The sequence below is a fragment of the Xenopus tropicalis genome, chromosome 1 (assembly GCF_000004195.4).
Source record: "Xenopus tropicalis strain Nigerian chromosome 1, UCB_Xtro_10.0, whole genome shotgun sequence".
NCBI classification, from domain to species: domain Eukaryota; kingdom Metazoa; phylum Chordata; class Amphibia; order Anura; family Pipidae; genus Xenopus; species Xenopus tropicalis.
Window position 1 is genome coordinate 167,604,170 of NC_030677.2, and position 21,633 is coordinate 167,625,802.

At 36.5% G+C, this 21,633-nt stretch overlaps 1 protein-coding gene across 1 annotated transcript in view; it reads left to right on the top strand.

Moving 5' to 3' along the window:
* Positions 1-21,633, top strand: part of fbn2 (fibrillin 2 (congenital contractural arachnodactyly)) — a 143,189-nt gene that overhangs the window by 22,867 nt on the left and 98,689 nt on the right. Inside the window, exon 5 of the mRNA XM_002931725.4 lies at positions 3,301-3,396. Coding sequence (XP_002931771.2) covers positions 3,301-3,396 — 96 coding nt within the window. The remainder of the gene's footprint in view (positions 1-3,300; positions 3,397-21,633) is intronic.

The following is a 21,633-nucleotide window of genomic DNA, read 5'->3' on the forward strand; positions in this document are numbered from 1 at the left end:
TTAAGGTCAGTGTTCACGACTCCACCATAAGAAAGAGACTGGGCAAAAACGGCATGCATGGCAGATTTCCAAGGCGCAAACCACTTTTAAGCAAAAAGAACATTATGGCTCGTCTCAATTTTGCTAAAAAACATCTCAATGATTGCCAAGACTTTTGGGAAAATACCTTGTGGACCGACGAGACAAAAGTTGAACTTTTTGGAAGGTGCGTGTCCTGTTACATCTGGCATAAAAGTAACACAGCATTTCAGAAAAAGAACATCATACCAACAGTAAAATATGGTGGTGGTAGTGTGATGGTCTGGGGTTGTTTTGCTGCTTCAGGACCTGGAAGGCTTGCTGTGATAGATGGAACCATGAATTCTACTGTCTACCAAAAAATCCTGAAGGAGAATGTCCGGCCATCTGTTCGTCAACTCAAGCTGAAGCGATCTTGGGTGCTGCAGCAGGACAATGACCCAAAACACACCAGCAAATCCACCTCTGAATGGCTGAAGAAAAACAAAATGAAGACTTTGGAGTGGCCTAGTCAAAGTCCTGACCTGAATCCTATTGAGATGTTGTGGCATGACCTTAAAAAGGCGGTTCATGCTAGAAAACCCTCAAATAAAGCTGAATTACAACAATTCTGCAAAGATGAGTGGGCCAAAATTCCTCCAGAGCGCTGTAAAAGACTCGTTGCAAGTTATCGCAAACGCTTGATTGCAGTTATTGCTGCTAAGGGTGGCCCAACCAGTTATTAGGTTCAGGGGGCAATTACTTTTTCACACAGGGCCATGTAGGTTTGGATTTTTTTTCTCCCTAAATAATAAAAACCCTCATTTAAAAACTGCATTTTGTGTTTACTTGTGTTATCTTTAACTAATAGTTAAATGTGTTTGATGATCAGAAACATTTTGTGTGACAAACATGCAAAAGAATAAGAAATCAGGAAGGGGGCAAATAGTTTTTCACACCACTGTATGTATGTATTGTTTTATTGTGAAAGCCAATAAAAACAATTTGAAATGAGAAAGGTCTGACAATAATTTTTTGTGGTCTGGAGAACCAAAGGGAGAGAACCCAGTGTATAATGAAATTAGTCTTGAGTTTCATTGTTCTGACCTTTGGTACTACTAATGTCAAAATCTATAGCTGTTTTACAGCTTCAGCTTCTCAGTGGATATAATTAGCTATCAAAGGCAGTTGCTGCCACTTGTTTTTTTCTATTTTATTTTGATCCTTTAGAAGACAACATATAAAACAAAACCAAAACAAAGCCATTTATGAAACTATTTACACTTTCAACTCATTGGAATGCTGTCGTGACCAAAACTACAAACTTAATTACAAGCTAAAGTACCATCTCAGGAGACAATAACTGAACCTGCCTTGTGGGATTTAGGACTCATTTATCAACTTTTTGGTAGTTGCTGAGCTCCTCTTTAAAGGGATCGACACCTAAAACCCATTTTTTAAACAATGAAAGAAAATAAGCAACTATCCAATATACATTCATTAATGATTTACAAATACACTGCGTAAATTTTGTTTTTGGGTGGAGGACACATTTTGCCAATAAGCAAGGAAGTAAGGAGGACTTTCATTGCAGCATTTTTATGTGCACTAAAAGAAAATCGATAGTTATAGTACATTTACATGCCTCTCAATTTTCGCTAAAAAAAGATACATTGTTTGTGAGACTTAATTAAATAAGTGGGCTTTTGGTAGAGAGACCAGAAATCTTAACAAGCTACACCTGCACTTAGATACTGTCAAGCCAATCTGGTCCGATGAGCAATGTCACCCACAAGCACCTCACACTAGGCTGGAGGCTTAACCTGAAGATGAGACAGGAAGCGCAGCAGCGGAGAGAGGCTGGAAGGCCGAACAATGAAGTACCAAGGATTAGGCAGCAGAGTAGTCAAACGGATCCGGGTCAAGGGCAGGCAGCAGGGTTCACAGACGAGATAACAGGCGTAGGGTCAAATCACAGAAATTCAGAAGTAGGAATACGCTAGGCACACTGAAAATGATAACCAAGCACTGATTGCTTGTTTCTAGGCCTATTTAAAGTGTCCCGCGAGATGTGCATAATGACGCAGGCGTCAAGTCGCACGCTCATTGCGTGCGTCAAAGCGCGCGCGTCGCCTACGCGAATGCGTCAGACGCGGCGCCGTCGCGTGTTGGAACGCACGATGCCGCATGCGTTCCACGGATCCCCGCCGCGCCTCAGGTCCCGGGACTCGCTGCGGGTAGGTAGCCTTACAGATACATTGTTTCTTACACTTAATTAAATAAGTGGGCTTTTGGCAGAGAGCCCAGAAATCTTAACAAGCTACACCTGCACTTAGATACATTGTTTCTTACACTTAATTAAATAAGTGGGCTTTTGGTAGAGAGCCCAGAAATCTTAACAAGCTACACCTGCACTTAGATACATTGTTTCTTACACTTAATTGAATAAGTGGGCTTTTGGCAGAGAGCCCAGAAAGTTAACAAGCTAAACCTGCACTTAGACACAATTGTAACTAATAAGCTAAACAGGTCTCTGGGGGGAACAGAGACTTGCAGTTTAAAGGGAAATATCACCTGCATTAGCAAAACCGTAATAACACATTAAACAACCCCAAAATCGCCAGAAATGTGTTCAAACTTTAAATAACCTGCCAAATTTAGTCAAATGGGAGTGGTATTTAGGAGGTGTGGTTGCAAAAAAAAAAAAAATATATATATATATATATATATATTCTGCTGTGCTACACATGGCACTTCTTTTTGTCCCTCTTTCCATTTTTCTATCATCTATCTATCTATCTATCTATCTATCTATCTATCTATCTATCTATCTATCTTAGTTATGCCAAAAAACAAGGGGAATCACATTATTGAAATGCATGTTTTGTCTGTATACTGAACATTTAAAACTGAATAAAGAAAACAAGGGAAAGTGTTTGGAATTTAGGTGAAAGTGTGTTTGGGTTTTTTTTGTCCAGTGAACTTAAGCCTCATTGAATCCTGAGACTTCTGCTTTGATAAACTGTTACCAATGTTTAGATGCATTTGTGCACATTCACTTATTATCTTTTATTCTATTAAGCTCCTTACTATCGGCATTTCCAAAAAAATTATACCCTTCCCTATTAACAGTTTTTTCTTTTTTTTGATTTTCACTTTACTCACTAAATTAAGAAGTTGTTTGGATACCGAAACTTAGCATCTAAAACTATACATTTTTGTTTTGTAAATAAATAAAAAAAAAAATAACAAAGTAGTGTATTATGAATGCCTTCTGATTTATATCATATCTTTCATGTTCAGCTGTCTGTGAAAATGGCTGCCAGAATGGGGGGCGATGTATTGGGCCAAACAGATGCGCCTGTGTTTACGGATTTACTGGACCTCAGTGCGAAAGAGGTAAGGTGAACTTTTCTAGATATTATGTGATAATTTTGGCTTTTTTTTAATGCTTTAGATATCTAAAATTGTGTTCTTGAGATATAGATCTGTTTTCACAGGAATTTTGAAGCAGATAGTTCTAACTTTGACAGTAGCAGTAGGTAACCTGGTAATGGTAGTGTTCATGGCTTATGCTGGAGACTTCTCACCATGATATTGACCTATAATGGCTGTAATCTATTGATTAATGTAAGAATTACACATTCCATTGGATGAGGGCTCATGATATCATTCTTAGTTCCTTGCTGCAGCCAAAGCAATTTTACCTTGTACTTCTTGTGAGTGCCATTGTGAATACCTTACTTGACTTTTTAAGCTTTCTCCATTCAATTTAATTTAGGGCAAAAGCTATATGATTTGGGAGGTAACTAACACAATATTCACCCACATATATGTGGTATAAAGAAAATGATGCATCAAATATTGCATGCTGCCTTGGCATAAAAATCAGAATAAGAAAAGAGTAGTTATTAATAGGGATGTAGAGAACCTAAAAAAAAAAAGTTCGCGAACGCGTTCGCGAACTTACGCCAAAAAGCGCGAATGTTCGCGAACTTTGCGAACCCCATAGACTTCAATGGGAAGGCGAACTTTAAAACCTAGAAAAGCCATTTCTGGCCAGAAAACTGATTTTAAATTTGTTTAAAGGGTGCCACGACCTGGACAGGGGCATGCAGGAGGGGGATCAAGGGCAAAAATTTCTCTAAAAAATACTTTGTTGAAAAAGCGCTGCGTAAAAACGGGCAGACCTAGCTGAAGTACGCGGCGTTTTTTGCTATTTCGCGCTATTGGCACCATGGAAACGGGATTTGCTTACACCAGTACTAGGCTGAAAAACGCCATGTGTGGTTGTGCGGCGTTTTTTTAGGCTGAGAAAAAACGCAGAGAAAAAACGCAGCGAACCCAAATTGCGAACATACGCGGAAAGTTCGCGAACTTACGCATTCGCGAACACCCGATGTTCGCGCAAATTAGTTCGCTACATCTCTAGTTATTAAAGTAAATCTCTTTCAAGTTTCTTATTCCACTAGTAAGCCCTGGTATTAACAGAGAAGGTTCACACAACTAATCATTATAATAAATGTAAATAACACCAGATTGCAAAGTTCACTTTTGGGTTCAAGTTGCCATGTTTTTTACCCCCAGTGCAACATTTTTACCCAGAATTCCTGTAGTTTTGCAGTCTTGCATCTACCGCAGTGTGTTAAAATACATGCAATCTTGCTTGAACTTTTTCATGTTCAGATGTTGTCACTTCTGGAACATGATGTCTGTGCCTTATTCCTTAGGCACCTGCGTTAATTCATTAGAATGTATTTGACTGCTTTGGGCTATCTGTTAGAATTCTTACTCCCTTATTCTAATCACATAAAGAAAAAGGATTCAGACAGTTATTTAAATTATAAAGAGAATGTTAAATTCAAAAGTATCTGTAATATTTTAATGAATGTTAATGATAGATACATTTACCAATACTTAATAAATCATCCCCGTGAATTAATACTGTAGCAAGAAGCTATTTAAAGGAGAAGGAAAGTTATACATATAGGGGGGTTTCCCAAATGTTAAGCACCACCCACTGATTATAAACACATTTGGTACCCCCCCAGGGATTCGAACTTTACTGTAGTTAAAGGGCAGTGAATTTGATATGTGTAATATATAGGGTTTAATCTTATGTGGCATGTTGGGTGACTTTTTCCCCTGTACATCTTTCATATAGGACCCATGGAGCCCACCTGGTTTCCTAACAGCTGTGTAAACAATGCAAGCAATTTTAGAGCTGTGGGACAGTAAGACTGATGGTTACCTGAAGACACTGTACTAAAACAGACTTGTTTTATAACCTCACCATGCTTTGCTGCCTTGAAATAACTATCAGGTTGCTTAGAAACTGCAGAAACTGATCAGCCACTTTTGGTTTCAAACAGGCATAACAATTCCTGGTCTTAAACCATTGATTTTTTGCCTCTGGGGTCTTAGTCAGGGTCAGTGAACCTAGATTATACCCATAACATGTTTATTGCTACACACCTGCTCTGCAAAAAGAGAAAGAGCTTATACTTCCCCAAATAAGCAGCTTCTCTTAAAACTAAAAAAGGATAATAAGCCCATGAAGAAAAAACAATAGAAAATAGCATTTTAAATCTACTAAAAGCTTGATTTGTTTGTTCTGCATTTCGCATGTGTATCTGGCAAGCTGTGATGCTTTCAAAGAAAAGCTTCTGTCAGTTTAATTTTTACCAGAATGATGGGAGTCTTGTTTGGAAACTCCAGCTTGGTAGAATAGTGGAACTAGGACAACAGCCTGGCTTGCCTTTCCTTGTTATTGGCTTGTTGTCACTGGAACTGTTTCAGCAGTATAACTCACTGGTTATGGTTTTAGCAAAGCTAGCTATTAGGAAGGCCGTCTTTCTGGCATAACAGATTTTATTTATTTTCTTCTTTCAATTTTGTATCCACAGTTTCCTAGAAATCTTCTTGGAAGCCATTCTAGATCAGGGTTAAATAACAGATATTTTGATGTTTTATGAACCTCTAGACACAATACAACAAGGCAAATGGAATGTAGACTGTTTTCTGAAAAAAATTGCATTTGTAACTGGGGGGAGCATATGTTTTATTGGCAGTTTATATACATAGTTTATTTACACCTAATAAACAAGACCCATGAATATCCTGTACATTATATCCTTATAAATGGTGCTTATTGATTTAATTAGTTATAAACTTGTATGAAAAAACAGTATGCCCCCTGCTGAAAAACATAAACTATATTAGAAGTCACCTTGGAGTTCCATGACCTGTATAAAGCATTTCGACCTTTGGCCTTGTGCTTTTTGTGGAATTCCTCAGTGACTTATAATATCCTTATATTTTACAGTAGGGGTTTCTTTATTCAATATATTTTTAATCAGTATATCATTTGTTTTGTTTGCATATTATGTTTTATTATATAAAAACATTTTTATATAATAAAACATAATTTCTGGGAAATACTTTACATTATTGCAGTTTGAAGATAGTATTGGTAGCTATGTCGATAACCATATTACATCTAACCTGTTTTGTTAAAAGTAATATGGATATCGACAAAGCTACCAATACTATATTCAAACTGCAATAATGTAAAGTATTTCCCAGAAATGACAGACCCCCTGTGAAATTAGATGATACTGCCCCGTCGAATTAAGGTTATAATAAAGGGTGCAAGCACAGTTTCATTGCAATTTGCTTCACAATAATGATGGCATGGTGCTTCCCATTACCCAGCAATGAAAACTGCTAGTCAAATTTTGGATGACTATTGTAAATGAAGATTGCATGAAATTTGCCTATAATAACAGTAACATTATTACCATAAAGAATTACATCTTGCTTGGATAAACAGGTCCAGTGTTGCAACTGTGTGAATCATCCACTTTGCACAACTTTAGGTTTTTGTGCATCCCTGAGTTTTGCAATGGTGTAGTCTAAAGCATCTTTAACACAGACCTTTCCCTTAATTTCAACCACATGTATGTTTTCCATACAAGTGGCCTTTTATGCTCATTGTATGATACATTCTGACTGGTTGCTCAGCTATCTGCAGTCTTAGCAGACTAATTTCCGGGCTGGAGACAGAAGACCGAGCAGTAACTAATGACTGGCAATGTTACAGTAGTTAGCTAGTTTTCTTTCTTTGTAACAAGAAAATACAATTTGGTTTAACCCTGTAGCTTTTTCAGAATTGATCCCAATCCTTCAGTTAAGAAAAAAAAACAGAACAGTATTTTATTTTTGTTTTAAATCAGTACAAAAACACTTTCAGGTCTATGGATTATTTAGGTACTGTGAAGTATACTGTATGTAAATCAAAACATTTACAGCACTTAAATGATTGAAGCATTTGAAATGATGTTTCATGAAACAACTTCTAACTCAAAAGTACTGCTGTAGGAGAGTATATAATGGAAATAAAACAGTGTCATAACTGATGACAATAAGGCTTTAAATTAATATCTATTTGAAAATATATTAAAAAGAAAAGTTTTATGAGAGATGGATAGATGTGGTGAGAGATTGTGGTAGGCAGCTAATTTAGCAGCTGAGGCTCCAACTAGGAGTGAGAAAGGGCCAGTGTCCCAGCAGTAACTCATCAGACAGGGAGCCAGTAAAATAAGAAACTAGGACTATATAGACGTTAGGACCCCAAACGCAAGGCTGACCCCTGTGCCGAAGAGGAAGAACAGGATTGTAGGGATCAGGTGGGCCCAGCAACCTTGGAACCTTTGTACTATTTATTGACATTTGCTTGGGATTTTGTATAACATTTATTGGAGAATGTGTGCCGGTGACTGTGAATAAAGCGTTCCAGTGTTCATCTGTAGGACCGTGTGGACCTCCAGTTTTAATCCTCTTTGTCTTGTGACATTGGTGTGTACCTGAAAGCGTTATATTGGCCAACTAAAAGTTATTGGGTACCAGGCTACATGCTGATTTTCTTTTCCTGTATCCATTTCTTTCTACTTACTAGTGCAGGGATTGGACTATTATCCAGAAACCTGACATGCAGGAAACCCTGAACTATGGGAAACCCATCTCCCATTAAAAAAAACAACTTTTTTTTCTTTCTAGTAATAAAACAGTACCTGGTATGTGATAACCAAGCATTATAATTTAATTGGTAGGAAAATAGTCCTATTGGGTAGTTTTTGTAGACTATACTTATGGTGATCCAAATTACGGAAAAAATACCTTATCCAGAAACCCCAGGCATTCTGGATAATAGAGCCTGTACTACATAACAAATAGACATTTGATATTCGCTCACATAAAAACTGCATAAGCCTCCTGCAGGACTGGGTTTTATTCTGCAAACAAATAATACAATAATTGTCAAAGATGTTATGCACAGTGATATCAACCTTATTCCACAATCCAAACCAAATGTGTTTTTCCTGTGACTACACTGAGGGAGAAGATGTTTAACAAAGGGGCACATTTACTAACCCACGAACGGGCCGAATGCGTCCGATTGCGTTTTTTTCGTAATGATCGGTAATTTTGCGATTTTTTCGGCGTCTTTATGATTTTTGCGTAAAAACGCGAGTTTTTCGTAGCCATTACGAAAGTTGCGCAAAGTCGCGATTTTTTCGTAGCGTTAAAACTTGCGCGAAACGTCGCGCCTTTTAAGTTTTAACGCTACGAAAAAGGCACGACTTTGCGCGCAAGTGTTAACGCTACGAAAAAATCGCGACTTTGCGCAACTTTCGTAATGGCTACGAAAAACTCGCGTTTTTCCGCAAAAATCGTAAAGACGCTGAAAAATTCGCGTTTTTCCGCAAAAATCGTAAAGACGCCAAAAAAATCGAGTTTTTACGCAAAAATCGTAAAGACGCCGAAAAAATCGCGTTTTTACGCAAAAATCGTAAAGACGCCGAAAAAATCGCAAAAAATACGGAAAAGTCGCAAAATGTTCGTTTCCAATCGGAATTTTTCCAATTCGGATTCGAAATCGTGTCTTAGTAAATCAGCCCCTAAGTGTTAGGTGTAGTTCTAGCAATCTTACCTGCACCTTTCCCCAATCAGCATCAGGAGAAACCTTTTTATAGACCCTGCCTTGCTTTGCTCCTTGCCTGAGCAAACAGGTTCTTTTGTGAGTTAGAGTTTAGCATTTGTGCTTTAGTTAGAAAATACTGTTGTGAAATCTGCCTGTCTGACCCTGCTAATTCCTAATCCTCTGGTTCTGCATTGTTGTTGATTCCTATGTATGATTTTGTCTTGTTTTCTGACCATCTGCTTAGTCTCATCCCTTGTTGGTGCATGTCTCTGATTTTGTGTGTATGAACCGGCTAGGCTTCCCAAACTGCTCTGTTGTGTTTCCCCCACAGACTGCCCTAAAATCTGAGCAGGTTACTGCCTTTCTGAATTACTGCTTCCATCTGTGCCTGAACAGTTCCCTAGCCTGTAGTACTCATTACAAGGGGTGTATTCAGAGTAAGCACCCTGCAGCCTGTTCTTGGATGACTATAACACCCTTTATGAGATTCCCTAACACTAGGAAGGTCTGAATGTAGTCTCATATGGCCTAGAAGGTCTTTTCCTAAATGAAAATTGTGATGGCAAGCCCATAGGATTGGCAGCTGCCCTGTCCCACATATATCTGAGGCAGTATATAAATATTACAAAAATATACCTCCACATGCTCCAAAGAGCATCTCAATTGGTATGTCTAAAGTCATTGACCAACAATAAGTAAGTGACACCACACAATTAAAGGGATGCAGATATTCAGTGCATGGACGGAACTATCAGAAATTCTAATTAACTAACTAACCAGTCAAAGATCAGCAGGTTTAAGCATTACCTATAACTGTACATGTAGCCAATGTTTCATTCAAGTATATCATACTTCACACCAAAATATTGCATGTTCCTTGTTTTACTAGTTGTTGGGATTATTGATAATAAGAGTTTTCAGCATGTGCTTTTGTTAGATGTGAAATAACTGAGATGGTATAGCAGAACAAGTTAAAGAAAGGAATCTTTAATGCAAGCAACCAGAATGTAGTCAGGAAATTCCCTCCTGTGTGTGCTTGCACTTCATATTTAGTCATATTTATGAGCAAGGATTGGCCTTATTCCTAGTAGGAAAAAAATCCCCCCACATCATACAGTAAACCTTAAAGCAATTTGAGGTCCAGATTACTGGATTTTGTAAACCAGGCCTCTGGCCACTGCTCAAATTCAGAATAAATAATAAACCTAGTGCGTGAAATAATTTTGCATTTTTTTTCTGTTATTTATAATTACATTTAAGACGCTACTGGGTTTTTCAAGATGATGTGAAAACCAGACAGAAAAAATGTTTAGTTAGACATAACATTATCTAGTAAATGGGGAGTATTTTATGGGCTCCTGTGATATTTATAAGGTTAACTGCATTCACCCAAATGCAAAGAGCTATATAAATTTAAGGTTTGTAATAGACATTCTGCACATCTCAGTGTGAATGCATTCGATTTATGCTGGGTTGGGGATAAATATAAAACTTCAAATACCTGTTATGTGTACTTTGTAGTGAATTAAGCTGGGAAAGAGTTAACTTAAGGGTGGGGGTGTTTTTCTCACTTTTTAATACTGGAAATTATTCATTCTATAATATTGAAAATAATATATTGTAATTGTGCTTTAGAAGTGTGCTTGTAATTGTGCTGTTTTGTGCAGTGTGATTTTTGGGAGTTATTTACTTTTTTTTCAAACGTTCTAAAATATTTTTACTGGCATTGGGGCTGTCTTTGCTTTATCCCAGGTTTTGGGGTTGGATTTCCAGTTATAGCAGTCTTACAGCATTAATGCCATTTATTATTTATTTTAAAAGTTTTACTTTTCTAGCACTGCAACTTTGAGATGCTGTAGTTAAAGGGGACCTGTCACCCTAAGAAGTAATTCCAGATTATTTTCTATCTTGTTAGTCAAGTAATATAAACTTTAAATTAGTTTTATTTGTTTGGCGAGGTTGCTGATACAATCGTTTGCTCTGGACCAATGATTAGATCATGCTGAACTATACAAATCCACCCAATATTCAGCAGGACACCAGAAAGGCCCCATACATGGGCCAGTAAGCTTCCAACTGAGTTCAGAGGGGCCAACTGCAGCTTTTATCAGCCCCTGTATGGCCACTTTAAGTAAGCGGTGTGTTGTACTAAATATAATTAAAGCCTCAATCATATAGGACTAGTAATATTACATATTAAAATAATAACATATGCGTTCAAAATACAATTTTCTAGTTTACCATAGGCAACAAATGCAGGAAAAAGCATTTTGTGGCTGTGGTTCATATGTTTTATCTCCAATGCTTTACGCTGACACCAATGCTGGGGTATTTTCAGATTTATAGCCCTGGGACAGTACATATTTCTCTTAGGCAGCAAACCTCCTTGTCTGCTTTTACAATTAGACAGTAAGTTCTCCATACTGCATATCTTTATTTAAAGAGTTGACAGATGGAGAGATGTATTCTGCTATTTTTGCACGTCTGATCCAAAAATCTTGTCGGACACAGGCCTTGACATTCTTTTATTCTTCTATTTTACTGCTGTGATGAAAAAAGACAAATGTGATTTATGGCGCCTTGGGCAGACATAAATAATCAATATGGTATGTAAAGCATTTTTACATTACTTGTGATTGTCATTATTTCATTGGATTCAAATTCATACAGTATCATTGTGTAAATATAACAGTACTGTACATTAGGCCTGTTATAAAGAATACAGTTATTGAATCTAATATTGGGACCCAGGGTTCGTTCTGTACTGTACTGTAGAACACAATGCTTTAGGCTACTAAAACATTTTAAACATCACATTTCAGTGTAACTATTCTGCCATTAACTTGGATTTATGCTAGCTCAATTAATATTCAATACAAGGTACTGTATATATATAGAGGAAAATGCCAATTATTAAAAAATAAAGAAATGTTTATTTAAACAGCACACTATGAGTAATGTCATAGCCATATATCAGAGTTTCTGGCCTACTGGTTTATATATAATAGATGCCATTCTTGTACTGTACATTTTTTTTTACAATGTGCACACTCATAGGCTGTTAAATGCTAATTTGAAAGTAGGAAAATGAAAACTGAAAAATGTATGTCTGGAAAGTCTTAAAGTGCTTAAATCATGCCTCTGCAAAGAATATTTTATTAACAGTACACTGGAAATAGAATAAATGTTACTGGAAACAGCAGTGTTCTTAGAGTTTCCAACCAGAAATCCCTTAAAGGGGCCTTCACAGATTTTCTTAACAAATTCATAAACAAATACAAATTACAGACATCAAAGAATATGCAGTAAATTTCACAATAAAACTCTGTATAGGTTAATGAACTAGTTATTTGCTGTTTTAACAACAGTTTGTTGTTTATTATTAAACATGTTAAATGTGATTGTAGATGCATCATAGTACAGAAATGCATACAGATCTGAAGAATGATCTGGATTCAGACAGATGTTTGATAGGAAAGGAATGAGAGCCAGACTGATCATGCACTGGTGATGAGAAACATAGGTGCCAGTTCATGATCTAAGGAGCACATTGTAGCCAGAAGCCCTGAGATCTGTATCAGAACAGGGCTAATGCAAGTTATGTCTTCAACATGTTTAATCTGTTGAAGAATAAAATTGTCATTCAAGCTGCATTTGTATCAGCACATCACAGATTTGTATAACATTTATATTATAAAAGTGTTTTCTTAATAATTGTTCATGACATGCCAAAACTTAATCCAAATAGAAACATATTTTTGGGATATGTAATTGTGTATCACAGATAGAGTGTTTATTTAATAACATTGTATGTTTTTTATTGTTTGCTTTTGTAAAAGTCATGGCAGAAAGGTGGATAAACCATCATTATTGTATGGGTATCGACAGTCAAGGTATAACATTCTTTACAGATGTTGATGAATTTTTTTGGATTAGAGTGATGGTGAGGCATGGTAGCTTCACCATTAGCCTAATGTAAGTCATCTGGTCTGGCATCTAGATAACCCCAAAGGTGTATATCTGCTAATGTGCTGCAAAGTTTTTAGTGCATGCTAAAATGAGAGCCTGCTGCCAGGGTGTATTTACTCACCCCGTGCAAACTCAGAAACTGTTTGGTGCCAGATTCTATATTTAAGCTAACTTCCTGTCTAGGGTTTTGCCTATGCTGGCCTATCAGTATTGCTGCAGAACAGCCTTAATGGGATATGACTTTGAAGGTTTTCATTTATCCAGGACATGGTATATCTAGTATAAGTAGATCAAGAGCAACTAGACTTGATAAGTAATCACTGAAGATGTTTCACTACTCATCTGAGCAGCTTCTTCAGTCTCTCCATTTTCTCCAGGGAACTGAAGAAGCTGCTCGGATCAGTAGTAAAATGTCTTCAATGATTACTCAGCAAGTCCAGTTGCTTTAGATTAATTTATACTAGATATACCTTATACCATGATACTTTGGTATTCCTATCAAGGTAACTCCACAGCATTCACACCTCTGTGAGTTTCAGATGTCACCTTTCTGAAGAGTTACAAAGTGCCATTGTGATTGGATTAGGTGAAGAGTTTATATGCTGAGGACTTCCCATACCAGTCAGTCCAACTGAAGAATCTGCTCGGATGAGTAGTGAAATGTTTTCAATAATTAATTAGCAAGTTCAGTTGTTTTCGATTTACCTATACTAGATTTGTTGTGCAGCAGGTTTAGAAGCAAAATGCAAACGTCAATTGTGTTATTAACAATAGGGAAGCATTTCAAATCTTGTCACATCAAAAGTAAAACTCAATCAGAGGATAGAAGTAGAGTTCTGATCCTAATAACTTCAGAAGTTAAAGTACTTAGGTCAACATAGTTTATGTCCTGATCAGTTGCTGGGTCAGCTCATTCAACATTTTAAGTGAGATCTGTAATTTATGTTTGGAATTTTTGACCATGCCTCATAATCTTTTCTGCTTCTTTATACCAAGCTCCACAGTCATATGACAAAAACATTTTTGCGCCTTATTTGCAGATAAAACTTCAATCCCAAGGGTTTCTAAAGAATATTGAGATTTACTGGTTAACAAGTGGTGTTTTCCCTAAAACTCTATTTCCAACCGTATTAATCCCAGATGTAGATGACGTGTTTTAAACATTCGTGTGACACTGAATATCATCTGTTGGTGTATTTTTTGTGTTTACTGCACTGTATTTGATTACTAACAGATAACAGCCCAGAATCTCTACTCTCTATGCAGTCCACTGTAAATATTATATTTTAATCTGATGTTATAATGCATTCTTCACATTCTCCTTATGAAGTCTGCATAATTCCAAATACAGATGGACTAAAAAGATTGTTCTCTTTAGTGCAGTATGTTGAACCAAGTATTATTGTTACCTTCTGCAAGAAATAAGAATGTCAGATTGAGATTTTTTGTATTGTCTTAAAATACTTTAGTGAGTGTAATCCATGCTGAATTTTGAACCCATTTCTTTATCCACATCAATTTTCCTTCAATTTACTTACCATTTTAAATATATGACCACTGATATCTATATAATTGGTACCGATTAAGTTAAAAGCTTTATTTAAACGCGACTGAAAGAAAAGCATACTACAGTATTTAAGTTTTATAATAGTTTTATAAAAATACTCAAAGTATATCTTACTGTGAAGAATTAAGTTCAGCTGTTTGTTTGGGTGTTCATAATTTCATAAGTTTGAACACAGTATGATGGAATGCAAATTGAAGGACCATCCTCTTATACAGGGATCCCCAACCTTTCTTACTCGTGAGCCACAGTCAAATGTAAAAAGACTTGGAGAGCAACACAAGCATCATAAAAGTTCATGGAGGTGCCAAATAAGGGCTACGATTGGCTATTAGGTAGCCTCTATGCACACTATCAGCTTACAGGAGGCTTTATTTGGTAGTAAATCTTGTTTTTCTTCAACTAAAACTTGCCCCCAAGTCAGGAATTAAAAAATAACTTCCTGGTTTGGGGGCACTGGGAGGAACATCCAAGGGGTTGGTGAGCAACATATTGCCCCATTGGTTGGGGATCACTGCTCTTATACATAAGGACGTTAACAGATACTTTTTGGTCAGTGAACTTTGTGCCTGTATGACAGCATTATTGCAGAACTACTTAGTAGTACTTTGTGGCAAAAGGCAACATCAGTGTTTTGATCCTCAAAGTTCTTTTGAGGATTAATTTGACTAAATACCAAATAAATAAATACATAGCTAGTACTTAAAAATACTAATAGCTGGAATATTTCATTGTCCCAGTGGAGGTTTTTTAACAACAGGCTTGTCTCTTTATGATCAGTGTAGGTAACATAGTAACATATTAACACAGTAGGTTGAAAAAGACGGACGTCCATCAGGTTCAACCATAATGCCTATATATAACCTGCCTAACTGCTAGATGATCCAGAGGAACGCAAAGAACTCCATCTGAAGCCTCTCTAATTTGCAGCAGAGGGGAAAAAAATTCCTTCCTGACTCCAAGATGGCAATCAGACCAGTCCCTGGATCAACTTGTAATAACAGCTATCTCCCATAACCCTGTATTTCCTCACTTGCTAAAAAGCCATCCAGCCCCTTCTTAAAGCTATATAATGTATCAGCCAGTAGGACTGATTCAGGCAGAGAATTTCACAACTTCACAGCTCTCACAGTAATAAATCCTTTCTGAATCCTTTTCTTCTAAACGGAGTGGGTGCCCTTGTGTCAGTTGGAAGGACCTACTGGTAAATAAAGCATTAGAGAGGTGATTATATGATCCCCTTATATATTTATACATAGTTATCATGTCACCTCTTAAGCACCTCTTCTCCAGTGTAAACAAACCCAACTTGGCAAGTCTTTCTTCATAACTGAGACTTTCCATACCGTTTACCAGCTTAGTTGCCCGTCTCTGGACCCTCTCTAATTCAATAATGTCCCGTTTGAACACTGGAGACCAAAACTGAACAGCATATTCTATATGGGGGAAGAATAACACCCTCCTCCTGTGAATCTAACCTTGTTTGCCCTAGCAGCTGCTGCCTGGCATTGCTTGCTACAGCCAAGTTTATTATCTACAAGGACTCCAAGGTCCTTCTCCATTAGGGATTTGCCTAGTGCAGTCCCATTAAGGGTATAAGTGGCTTGCATATTTTTACATCCCAGGTGCAGGACCTTACATTTATCTACATTAAATCTCATCTGCCACTTAGCCACCCAGATTGCCAGTTTGTCAAGATCTTGCTGCAAGGATACCACATCCTGGATAGAATTGAATGGGCTGCAGAGTTTTGTGTCATCTGCAAACACTGATACATTACTTATAATACCCTCCCCTAAGTCATTTATAAACAAGTTAAACAAAAGTGGACCAAGTACAGAACCCTGAGGGACCCCACTGAGAACCTTACTCCAAGTAGAGAATGTGCCATTACCAAACAACCTTCTGTACCCAATCCTGTAGCCAGTTTTCTATCCATGTGCAAAGACCAATAGACCTTAGTTTAGAAAGCAGTCATTTGTGGGGAACGGTATCATGCTTCAACAGTATCAAGCATCAACAGTAATGCTTTGGAAAAATCCAAATAGATCACATCTATGTCATCCCCACTGTCCAGCTTCTTACTAACTTCATCATAAAAAGCAATTAAATTGGTCTGACATGACCTGCCAGTGGTTGTTATAGATTTAGAACTTCTCAATGGTGATAGGAATAGGGATTTTTTTTAATCTACATTTTACTCGCTCCTATAGAGAAATCAATGAAGTTAAAACATACACCAGACATTAAAATAGGACTAATGAGACAATCACCCAGAAGAATCCAGACTACAGTTCTCTTATTGATGAAAGGGAAAAAAGGCAGTTCTTAAAAAAGAGGGACATGGAATGGAAATTATATTTATTTTAAAGTCATTTAAAATTGATTCTTCTAATGTGTTTAAGTCCCAATGACTTTATATTCCTGCTTTTCAAATGAAATATTTACACACTATAATGTTGTGTAAAAAATGACAGATCTTTTAGAATTGAAAGAGATATTTAATGTCTCAACTGCAGGGTTCTTAAATGGCATAAATAACTCAAATGGCAAAAATAAGAACCATATGTTATTGTTGAAGAATATCAAAATAATGATAATGTCATAAACCAAACAGGACTTAACTGCATGAGAAATGTATGTATTCACAAGCAGGTACAGAGAGAGAGTGAAAGGATTAAAAAGAAAATAAAAATCTGTACCTTGCTACATTGACAAATAGATATTTGTATCTACTTCTAAGGCAAGTAATGACAAACTTGGATTCCATATAAGTAGAAAGCTATATGTTATGATGAGTTTTCATTTAATCTTTTCCACACTTGTGAATTGGCACAGGAATTTGGTCTATAGTGACATTATACCCTAAGGAATATTTGCCAATTTAAAATGAACACGTGCAGATGTAATTTGCCATATACTTAGATGCACCACTAATGTTAACAGTGCTCTTCAAAAGTGGTTACACTGACTTCAAGTTATTTTATCACCAAAATGAGGTACTACCTAATAAAATGCATAATTGGATATCACTGAAATTTTGAAAAGCTCTGGACCGCTGAAAGCTCTGGAAATCTGAAACAGATTATCCCTTTCAAAAAGAACTGAAAGGAGACCAGTAACATGTAAATAAATAACATAATTATTTGGGCAGTTGTTGACTAAGCTTTTTGTAGTCAAATATTTGTTTAGAATAAGCTTTTATATTCAGCTAATGTAGTTTCTGCAATAGAAAGCCCCATGTAGTTATGGTAAGCACATGTAGTTCATTTTAATGAGTACCTTTTTAAGCATTTGAAAGAATATAAAGTCATCATTGTATAAATGGGCCTCATACATTTTAACCTAAATGAGCTAATATAGATAACATACTTGTTTACTTGGGCTCCCAAAATAGTCAAATATATAAACTTTTTATTGGTAGTGTCAATAAATAGCAGAATTATAAGTCTGGGTAGCTCAGCAAATAAATGACCTTCCGGAGTAAATACAGGTACCTGCAAGGCATCTAAGAAGGTGGAACTCTCAGATTAAATACATACAGATACAAGAAGGTGCCAAATGTTCAGAGTAAACACAGAAGCAGCATAAGAAGGCAGGGTAAACATGACTTGTATGTTCAACAACCTCAGATTAGGAAATACATCAATAGGCCCATTTGTGTGCTTAGGAAAGACACTTTATTTTCCTGTGCTTAAGTCATCATATGTAGGTTGTGCATCCTAATATGCAAAGTCAGTCTGCAATTACAGATATTTAGTAAACTATTATATAGCATTGTGCAGATTTTTTTTTTCATGTTGATTTTTAGACGTTTAAACTTTGTTTCATGTTAATATCATAGTAACATAGTAAGTTAGTTTAAAAAAAAAAAAGGCATACGTCCATCAAGTTCAACCTTAATGCCTACAATATAACCTGCCTAACTGCTAGTTGATCCAGAGGAAGGCAAAAAACCCCATCTGAAGCCTCTCTATTCTGCCACAGAGGGGAAAAAATTCCTAGATGGTAATCAGACCAGTCCCTGGATCAACCTGTACTAAGAGCTATCTCCCATAACCCTGTATTCCCTCATTTGTTAAAAAGCCATCCTACACCTTCCTGAAACTATCTAATGTATCAGCCAGTACTACTGGTTCAGGGAGGGAATTCCACAACTTCACAGCTCTCAGAGTAAAAAATCCTTTCTGAATATTTAAATGGAACCTCCCTTCTTCTGAACGGAGTGGGTGCCCTCGTGTCAGTTGGAAGGACCTTCTGGTAAATAAAACATTTGAAAGGTTATTATATGATCCCCTTATGTATTTATACATAGTTATCATGTCACCTCTTAAGCACCTCTTCTCCAGTGTAAACAGACCCAACTTGGCCAGTCATTCTTCTTAACTGAGACTTTCCATACCCTTTATCAACTTGAAACTTGAAAACTTAACTGCTTAAAAACACCAACTTGAATGCAGTGAATTAACATTTTACCCTTCATTTTTAGTGAGTCAATGTCAAATTTTGAATTTAACTCAAAAACTCAGATTGAAAAATAGCTTGAAATTTGAAAATACAATTCTATTTTTATCAAGTTTTCACGTCTTTTCCACCTAATCTTGCAAATTTGAGCTTTAAAAATTTGAATTTGCAATTTTTGCCCCCAAATATGTAGAATCAATGTAAAAACTTGAATTCAAATGTTGATATATCTTTCCCTTTGTATAGGTATGGGATCAGTTATTTGTAAACCAGTTATCCAGAAAACTCCATATAATGGGAGGGCCATCTGCATTTTAATCAAATTATTCAAATTATTTTTATTTTTTTTTTCTATGTAATAATTACAGTCCCTTTTACTTAATTACAACTAAGCTATAATTTATTCTTATTGGAGGCACGGTCCTTTTGGGTTTAATTCATGTTTAAATTAATCTTTAAGAAAACTTAAAGTATGGAATTGGAAATTATGGTCCCGAGCATTCTGTACAGGTTCCATACTTGTATTAGCACACCTGGAGAAAAAACTGGTATGCATTCCCAAACTGCCATTTGTAGAGATGCTGTAGAAATATTATATGCCTTGCCAGATCTTTAAACTTCAATCTTTTCTTTAACTTCTATTGGTATTGGAGGTGATGAGAATATCCAGTAGAATCCTACATTTATGGTTGCCATGATGGTAGGTTTTGTAGAGGGGCACAACATTCCCTTTATTATTTGTCAAGACTCAATTTTAGTCTGCTGTCTACAGTGGCTTTTAGGAATGCAGGGTATCATTTGTACTCACTATGGATGTACCGAACCCAGTTTTTGGGTTCAGCCGGACCCCCAAATCCATTTTAAGGGATTTGGCCGAATACCGAACCACTAATTATGCTAATTAGGATATGAAAGGGTTAAATGTCAGTGAGTCACTTTCGTGTTCACGCAGCCACATTTAACCCTTCAAATCCTACCTAGTATATGCTAATTAGGATTCAGTCGCTAATTAGGATTCGCCCGAATCCGAACCCTGCTGAAAAAGGGCAAATCGTGGCCGAATACAAAACCAAATCCTGGATTTGGTGCATCCCTGGTACTCACAAATCTCTTTAATTCTTTAAAAAATAGCTATAAACACGCTTGACACACTTTGGGGCTGATTTACTAACCCACGAATCCGACCCGAATTGGAAAAGTTCTGACTTGAAAACGAACATTTTGCGACTTTTTCGTATGTTTTGCGATTTTTTCGGCGTCTTTACGAATTTTTCGTTACCAATACGATTTTTGCGTAAAAACGCGAGTTTTTAGTAGCCTTTACGAAAGTTGCGTAAAATCTTGCGCTTTTTCCGTAGCGTTAAAACTTACGCGAAAAGTTGCGCCTTTTTCGTAGCGTTAAAACTTAAAAGGTGCGAAGTTTCGCGTAAGTTTTAACGCTACGAAAAAAGCGCAGCTTTTTGCGCAAGTTTTAACGCTACGAAAAATCGCAAGATTTTACGCAACTTTCGTAATGGCTACGAAAAACTCGCGTTTTTACGCAAAAATCGTATTGGTAACAAAAAATTCGTAAAGACGCCGAAAAAATCGCAAAAATACGAAAAAATCTCAAAATACCGATCTTTACGAAAAAAGCGCAATCGGACTCATTTCGACCCGTTCGTGGGTTAGTAAATGTGCCCCTTTGTTTCATGCATTTAATCATAAGCATATACAATTTAATATTGTGTTTAACTGTTATAGTTAACGTAGATTTTCAGAGAAAGATCCATAAAGGGTTGAGTGCTGCCTTTCAAAAGCCATGATGTATGCAAGCAAAAAATGAGACTGACCCCCCCCAAAAAAAAAAAAAAAAACCCGCTACTTAAGTATGCCCAGTTGAATGAACAAAACCACCTCTGTAATGTGCCTTTGCCCAGATATACCCAAGGCGTGATTTCTGCATGACACCATTATATACCCACAGGGAGCTGCTCAGGCTCTCATACTGATTAACTCAAAATGCCAGTGCTTATAACTAGCTAAGCCATGTGTTTGTGTTGTTAACAAAAATGTAAACTGTCTTTGGAGCAACATAACAGAAGTTTTAAAATCACATATTTATGTTTACTTGTGTTTTATTTCACTGTGTCTGGCTGTATGCCATCAGTAGTGGGTTTTTTTTTTTTTTCAGCCTTAGCAATCATTTGCTGAAACATCTTTGCTGACATAAATACATTTGCAAGATTACCAACTCCTTATTTTATAGACTCATGTATGTGTTTTCTAAAGATTCATGTACAGCATTGGGTGCAAAAGACCCTGCGTCTGTAGTTGCTTGTATGCCTTTTGTTCATTCTCAGTTATGTAATTGTTTTTTTCTTTTCTTCCCTGGTCTTAATTTTTTATTTATTTGAATTATTAGCCTTCTATATTTGCCACCTTCTGACCTACAACAAAAAATGCTAGGACCCTGGCAACTAAAAAGAGATTGCTGTTGAGGCTTTAATGTTATTATTCATATTTACTATTGATCTTATTTCTATTCCAACTCTCTTCTATTCATTTTCTATTTTGACTTTCAATCTGCTACCTGGTTGATAGTTTTTTTAAGCTGTTAAATTGTTAAAATTTGAGGTCTGACGGCTTTACAGTAAAAAATGTTGTATTACAAAAA